General features: G+C 39.4%; 1 protein-coding gene across 3 annotated transcripts; it reads right to left on the minus strand.

Annotated features, from left to right (window-relative positions):
* Positions 1–144: 144 nt before the first annotated feature.
* LOC106589816 (uncharacterized) lies at positions 145–6,637 on the minus strand. 3 transcript variants are annotated; one of them, XM_014180190.3, is made up of 11 exons: positions 6,549–6,637; positions 5,853–5,910; positions 5,206–5,273; positions 4,993–5,084; positions 3,957–4,075; positions 3,387–3,471; positions 3,021–3,132; positions 2,773–2,904; positions 2,560–2,646; positions 1,376–2,464; positions 145–310 (listed from the first exon to the last, which is right to left on the minus strand). In XM_014180190.3, exons 3-11 carry the CDS (start codon positions 5,246–5,248, stop codon positions 297–299), a joined length of 1,773 nt encoding a protein of 590 aa, XP_014035665.1. In that variant the 5' UTR covers positions 5,249–5,273; positions 5,853–5,910; positions 6,549–6,637; the 3' UTR covers positions 145–296. The 3 variants fall into 3 exon arrangements, with proteins under 3 accessions (XP_014035665.1, XP_014035663.1, XP_014035661.1); XM_014180188.3 differs by lacking the exon at positions 145–310 and having other exon boundaries at positions 1,021–2,464; positions 2,773–2,901; XM_014180186.3 differs by lacking the exon at positions 145–310 and having other exon boundaries at positions 1,021–2,464.
* Between the last annotated feature and the right edge of the window lie 679 nt (positions 6,638–7,316).

A 7,316-nucleotide genomic window follows, 5' to 3' on the forward strand; every position in this document is an offset into this window, starting at 1 on the left:
AAAAAGAGTCATACACAATATACATGCTTCAGGTAATTTATTGAGTAAACCAATGCTGGGCTATAACAATTACAGCCAACACCACCACAGCAGCAACTTAGATGATCAGTTTGGTTACCTTTGTATTTTTGTCCATGCTCTTGCCCAACACATTGACTTGTCTTTTCCTTTTGCTTAAATTTAAAATGGTGACCGTGTCACCAGCTGCTGCAGCGTAGGCAGTTCCTCTGCCCACAACTGCTGAATGCTTATTCGCTTGTTTTTGTGTGATGATGGTATCAGGCGAACACAAATTGTCAGTAAGGTTCTTCTAGAAAGAAAGGTTAACATTTGTTTATTAGAAAATGTATCACCCCATCAGTATTAATTTAATATTATTTTCCTATCATTTCAGGGGAATTCTCAATAGGCTATATTAAAACTTCAATTCACAATGATTAACTTACATGGGCCATACAATGTTTTTCAGCCTTTGCATCACTGAAATACTGATCAAGGTAGTACGATATGGTTAATTAATGCCATTCTTCTGCTGTAATAAAATGGTATCACATTTTGGGATACTGGCAGAGAAAAGATTGCAAACATTCATGTTGATAATGAAACTCAACAACCACTGTGCCAATTCTACAGCACATTATTATTATTATTATTATTACCTGAGAGGTGAAAATGTTTGATGTTGATCAGTTACATTTAAGTATAGCAAACATTGAGAATACTTCCTAATATTGTGTTGAGCCCCCCCCCCCCCTTTTGCCCTCAGAACAGCCTCAATTCGTCGGGGCATGGAGTTAACTAGGTGTCGAAAGTGTTCCAGAGATGCTGGCCCATGTTGACTCCAATGCTTCCCACAGTTGTGTCAAGTTGGCTGTATGTCCTTTGGGTGGTGGACCATTCTTGATATAAAATCCAGCAGTGTTGCAGTTTTTGGCACAAACCAGCACCTACTATCATAACCTGTTCAAAGGCACTTAAATCTTTTGCCTTGCCCATTTACCCGCTGAATGGCACACATACACAATCTATGTCTCAATTGTCTCCAGGCTTAAATCCTTCTTTAAAACAATCTCCTCCCCTTCATCTAAACTGATTGAAGTGGATTTAACAGGTGACATAGCTTTCACCTGGATTCACCTTGTCAGTCTGTCATGCAAAGAGCAGGTGTTCTTACTGTTTTGTATAGTCCATGTATATTGATTAGTAAAACATGCTAATGTCTTGAATACCATTGCATTGATTATATTGATGACATGGTAACATCCCAACACATTGTAGTATATACAATTTAGAAATCACATACTTTTGAAATGTCGGCTACTTTTTACTTGTTTGTCCTTGTGCCGAGTTAAGAGAATCAAACTTTTTTGCTCACCTAGTGCTTTGTTTGCTGCTGCCAAACTTGGTTTTGAAAGGTCTGTTGAAGCACTCTGCTGGTCAGGGGCACTAGTCAGTTCATCAGTGAAGTCTTTAGACACTCTAGAGAATGGCAACGCGCTACGCCTACTACTTCTAGTCAGAGTTTGTTTTGTATTATTGTCCTCGGAGGATGGACATCCCTTTGTATCCTGGTGTGGATGCGCGTGTTGATCCAACATGCTGTTTACACTGCTGGTTTCTCTTACACTGGGCACCCCATGTGTTCTCTTTTTGGCACTGGCCGACTCAGACCCTGTGGTTTCACTCTTGCCCCTCTTCCTCTTCCCAGGGCTAGGCTGAGGCTCTAGTTCAAAGGGGATCTGAACCTTGGATTCTAAGGGCAAGCTGGGTAAAAGGCAGCTTCGTTGTCTCCTAGGGTTGTTAGCTGGAGAGAAGAAGTCTACAAATACCCCATCATCATCGTCTACACAGGAGGCACGGAAGCCATTTGAGACAGTGCAAGATCTTTCTAAAGCAGGAAGCGAGGATTTTCTACATTCGCTCCCTTTTGATTTCGGTGTGGTGATCTTTAGGGATGTATGAAGCACATTGGGTTTTTCAGGTAAAAATGTTGAAGAACGGCGACTAGAAATCTCCAGATTAGCAGTTGGCTTACTTTCTGGAAGGGACCGTGGTGTTCTGCTTTTCCTGACAGGTGGTGTGACTTTGTCCATATTACTTCTGCTGGATGATAGCCCACTTTTTCCCATTACGAAACTGTTAAATGTAAACACTGATTGCACACTCTTGCTACCCTCCGGGCAGTCATCCAGACAGGGACTCTCTAAGGAGATGTGCTTTTTGATGACATTACGTTTGATTGAGGTCCTCTTAGGATTTTTGTCTTGTTTACTCTCTTTAGCCGGTGAATTGGGCAAAGGACTTTGAACCAATGTATTTTGTCTGGGCAAATCACTGCATGTTGACTTCAAAGGTTTCTGAAAGTCTTTCGTGTGCTGTGGTTCACTGGTGGCTTCATGTTGCTCCTCTCCATCGGTTTTATTTGAGCCAAAATATGCATTCAAATCCTGATCAGATTCTTCATCTGCAGGGGAAAAAGATGCCATTATGAGAAGAAAATATTCTGATAAACTTCTAGCATGGTAAAATTGACACCGTCAACGCATCTTATGTACTTACCCAGGTTTTGCAAGAAAGAGTGGGATGGTGTATTCCCAAGAGAAGGCTTAAACTCAGGTGATAACCTAGATTGCCCCATTTGTGAAGCTGAGAGAAAGCATTAACTAGAGTCAGCAAATATTTCTCAACTCAATCATTTACCACCCTGGCCCATGTTTTGCAGATGCTACACATACTACACACATAAAACCATTGGCCAGTCACAAAACATACCTGCGGGGGATAGATTTTCCCTAGCTTCCCTCATCTCCTTCAGCCTCTGTGCCATGAAGTCACACCGTTTCATAGAAGGACTGTAAACTATTCCTTTCTCTTCGTCGATAACGTAAGGGGACACATCTGCTACTACACAAAAATATATTTACATATGAAACCACAACCACACATAAAAAAAGCACATTTATTTATATTAAATTAATAATATATTCTGAATAGAATGTATGACATGAGAGATTTCTTACTAAAAGGTGATTTTGGTACTAGGTCTTCGATCATCTTGTCCAGTTTTTTCTTCATGCGCCTGTCATTCTCAGGGGTCCTCTCAGGGGTGTCTCTTGGCTGCATACAACGATGCTGTATAAAAGATATAACATTCATTTGGATAAAAACACTTCAATAGACCCTTCAATAAAAATAATCCCCATAGCCTACTAATTTAAAGAAATGAGGTAAATATGCAGTAATGGATAAATTGCAGAAAGCTAAGTAGTTAATGACAGTGATTAACTATTGCCCACTGGTATATAATGTCTTCTTGATAGTGAAACCCAAGAGAAGTTATGTACTGTGAATCCTTAAACCTAACTGAGAATTTTAAATTTGCCTACCACCCTTTTCTTGAGTGCTGAATTGACTTCATCATTTAATGCCGGATACAACTCCTCATCAATATGTTCACCATCATCTTTACATCTGCATTAATAAAACAAACAATATGAGTGACAGGATAACAGATTAGGGCCCAATTAGTTTATTTCAATTGATTGATTTCATTATATGAACTGCAATTCAGTAAAATCGTTGAAATGGTCGCATTTATATTTTGTTCAGTATAAATAAGAGCTCACAGCTATTTTATTTGTCAGTCAGCGACACCTTGTGGCTGATGAAAGAATTGCAAAAACAACAAAATGGTCACTGACTTGTCATCATGCAGACCAATAGATATTGACGACACATTGTTGTCATTGCTACGATGTTGCACTTTAAGGCCAAAAAGCGTTTACACTGTAGTCCAGTGTAGCTCAGTTGGTAAAGCATGGCACTTGCAACACCAGGGTTGTGGGTTCAATTCCCACAGGGGACCAGTATATAAATGTATGGACTCACTACTGCGAGTCACTCTGGATAAGAGCGTCTGCTAAATGATGAAAATGGAAATGAAGCTTGAGGTTTACCTGGCCACCCAGAGGACAGACACAAGTCTCACACCATTCTTCTTGGCTTTATTCCAGGTCGCTTGATGGCCATTTTTAAAGACTACATGTGTGACTTGTTTATTGAAGGTTTTAGATACCTGGAATGATACACATAAATATCACAATGTGAAACGTGTACATAGTAATAACCTTTCAAATGACTTAAAGGAAAATACCACTCAAAAACAATGTTGGTGTGTTTTGATACAGTCCCCAAAATGGTTTGCATGTCAGCAGTCACATTTTCAAGATATAAAAAAAAAAAAACTGTCACAGTATGTGTTTTGCATAATACCAAAAGATAGCGGATTTGAGTGGAATTTTTCCTTTAAGAATGGTAGTTTTAAGAACCCCACATGATGTCATTAAAAACAAACGTCTGTGTAGTTAGCCAATAGCTCTCGAAAACCCTTCTCCATACAAAGGGTTTTCAGCAGTTACATTCGCCCACTGTTGGCTCCATGTGAACTACAATTCCGACGCTGTGTTTTAACATTTAGACACATCAATAATCACTTTCAAACAGTTTCTTTCCCCCTAAACATATGCTCCTTATCTTTCATAAGAGCGAGAAGGAATCTTCCAAATAAAAAAGATATACTACTGTAGCAGTTTTGCACAGATCCACAAGCTGTGTGTGCCTCCAGTTGACGAACTTCCTCTCTAGTTACGCTTACATACAGGTGTTCGGAGCATGCTAGATAGCTAATTAGCACAGCTGTCCACCTATGTCTAAACAGGAGCTGTAACATGGAAATATATGGCCATGTGGGAACACTAACCTTATAAAAGATGTAATTTAACCTTTTTTTATTTTCTTCTCTCTTCGCCAATATGAAAGATACGTTCCTTATGTTTCCAAAAACGTACCACAAGTGATGCGTTTTAACGTTCAGAATGAGAGTCTGGGATCTTAACAGAACTCCCACGACCAGAATACACTATCATCAATAGGCGCTAATGTAGTTAGCATCTATGAAAGGGTTAGTTATCCATGTATAAAAGGGTAACTCACCACACCTCCCATATCCTGCAGCTGCTGGATGAACGGTTTCGAGTAATTCTCTGTTTTACTTGATGACCACACGTCAACGTAGGCAACAACATCTAGAGAAAAGATCAAACCCCACCCCCCATCCTTTATTCAAAGACAAATGAGAAAATACAAGAAAAAGGTGTAGCTAGTTAGGCAAGCTATCCAAACCATGTTAGTTTACACATAATTTACCTTTCAGAATAGAAGCAGATGTAGGTCTACTTTTTGTGGTCATTTGAGTCTCTTACTGAAGGATTTCCCTACAAAATCAGAGAAAGAGAAATAACCAAGTTCAATTTGAGGAAGGAAAGTGCAATCAGTTAGCTAGTGCAATGCAAGCAATATAAACCATATTTGATTACATGTTACAAAAAGCTACAAATCCAAGTGTATTTGTCACATGCGGCAAACATGCAAAGTCTCACCAATGCAAAGTTTAAAACTAAAATAAAATAAAATACAAGAATGGGGCACCAGTACCAGATCAAAGTGCAGAGGTAGATATGTACATGATGGCAGGGTAAAGTGACTAGGCAACAGGATAGAAAAAAATAAGAGTAAAATAAAGAACAGAGCAGAAAATGATGAGTAAAAGTGTGTGTGCATGAATGTGTTTGTGTTGTATCGGTCTGCATGTGCATATGTAGCGTAAGTGAATGTGTGGGGGTTGTGTGGCAGTGTATGTGCAGAAAATGTGGGTACCATTAATAAGCTGCAATATGTAACTTTTGGGGGGACCTGACCAAATTCACATCGAAGTGTTATAGATCTGTCATTCTCATTGAAAGAAAGTCTAAGAAGCAGTAGATATGTTCTATGTGCATTATTTATATGCTTACCGTTCATAAGTTATTTTTTCGCCTTTTACTTTCGGTTTTGTAGACCAATTTCAGACAGCTGAAAAAGAAATGTTTTGGTTATGTAAAATATATTTCACAGCTGTTTAGATGTTACATTATCTACACTATAGTTGCTTGTTTTGTCACAAACTAAAATTAGGCGAACAAATAGGATTCTAGCAACGAGGAAATGGCGGAGAGATTTCTGCATCTTTAACTTCCTATTTAACAGTCTGGCTACGTAACAGTCTTATGGCTTGGGGTGTAGAAGCTGTCTCGGAGCCTGTTGGTCCGAGAGCCGATGCTCTGGTACCGTTTACCGGACGGTAACTACACCCACTTGCAAACTCGTAACCATCTAGGTAGCTAACTAGAACTACAAAGTGTATGTATACTACGGCAAGCAAATTCACAAAACATTGGGTCCGAAGACATCTAGCAAAGTAGCTAACTTGTGAATGCAAATCGTAAACGCTTTAATTTCCCTGCAAACTGTGACCATGACTAGCCACTTGCTACTTGCCATTGAGTAAGGAGTGCTAACATTAGCTAGCTGGCTAGCTAGCTACATTTCGACTGAATTAAGACCATTTCAAACAGAGTAGGTACTGTCATTTTGCTACTAATTGTATAAAGTTTGTAATCTGTTAACTAAACGGTGTGGTTAAATATATATACACACTTTTCGCTACTTACAGTTGGACAAATCCTTTCCAAAATCTTAACTTTCCGCGCGTGTATTTTTTAGGACACAAGGCTTGCTGGGAAGTAGATGACGTGTAATCTGTCATTGTTTTTTTTTTCTGTTTTTTTTTCACCTTAATTTAACCAGGTAGGCTAGTTGAGAACAAGCTCTCATTTGCAACTGCGACCTGGCCAAGATAAAGCGTAGCAATTCGACACATACAACAACACAGAGTTACACATGGAATAAACAAAACATACAGTCAATAATACAGTAGAACAAAAGAAAACAAAAAGTCTATATACAGTGAGTGCAAATGAGGTAAGTTAAGGCAATAAATAGGCCATGGTGACGAAGTAATTACAATATAGCAATTAAACACTGGAATGGTAGATGTGCAGAAGATGAATGTGCAAGTAGAAATACTGGGGTGCGAAGGAGCGAGATAAATAAATAAATACAGTATGGGGATGAGGTAGGTAGATAGATGGGCTGTTTACAGATGGGCTATGTACAGGTGCAGTGATCTGTGAGCTGCTCTGACAGCTGGTGCTTAAAGATAGTGAGGGAGATATGAGTCTCCAGCTTCAGAGATTTTTGCAGTTCGTTCCAGTCATTGGCAGCAGAGAACTGGAAGGAAAGGCGGCCAAAGGAGAAAATGGCTTTGAGGGTGACCAGTGAAATATACCAGCTGGAGCGCATGCTACGAGTGGGTGCTGCTATGGTGACCAGTGAGCTGAGATAAGGCGGGGCTTTACCTAGCAGAGACTTGTAGATAA

Source organism: Salmo salar, chromosome 28 (genome assembly GCF_965601325.2).
Source record: "Salmo salar chromosome 28, fSalSal1, whole genome shotgun sequence".
Classification (NCBI taxonomy): Eukaryota; Metazoa; Chordata; class Actinopteri; order Salmoniformes; family Salmonidae; genus Salmo; species Salmo salar.

Coding starts and splice junctions, on each gene's coding strand:
- LOC106589816 (XM_014180186.3), bottom strand. CDS start 5,248: ATGACCACAAAAAGTAGACCTACATCTGCTTCTATTCTGAAAG. Junction 5,085..5,205: donor ATCTGCTTCTATTCTGAAAG/GTAAATTATGTG, acceptor TCTTTTCTCTAG/ATGTTGTTGCCTACGTTGAC. Junction 2,465..2,559: donor CTCTTTCTTGCAAAACCTGG/GTAAGTACATAA, acceptor TTTCCCCTGCAG/ATGAAGAATCTGATCAGGAT.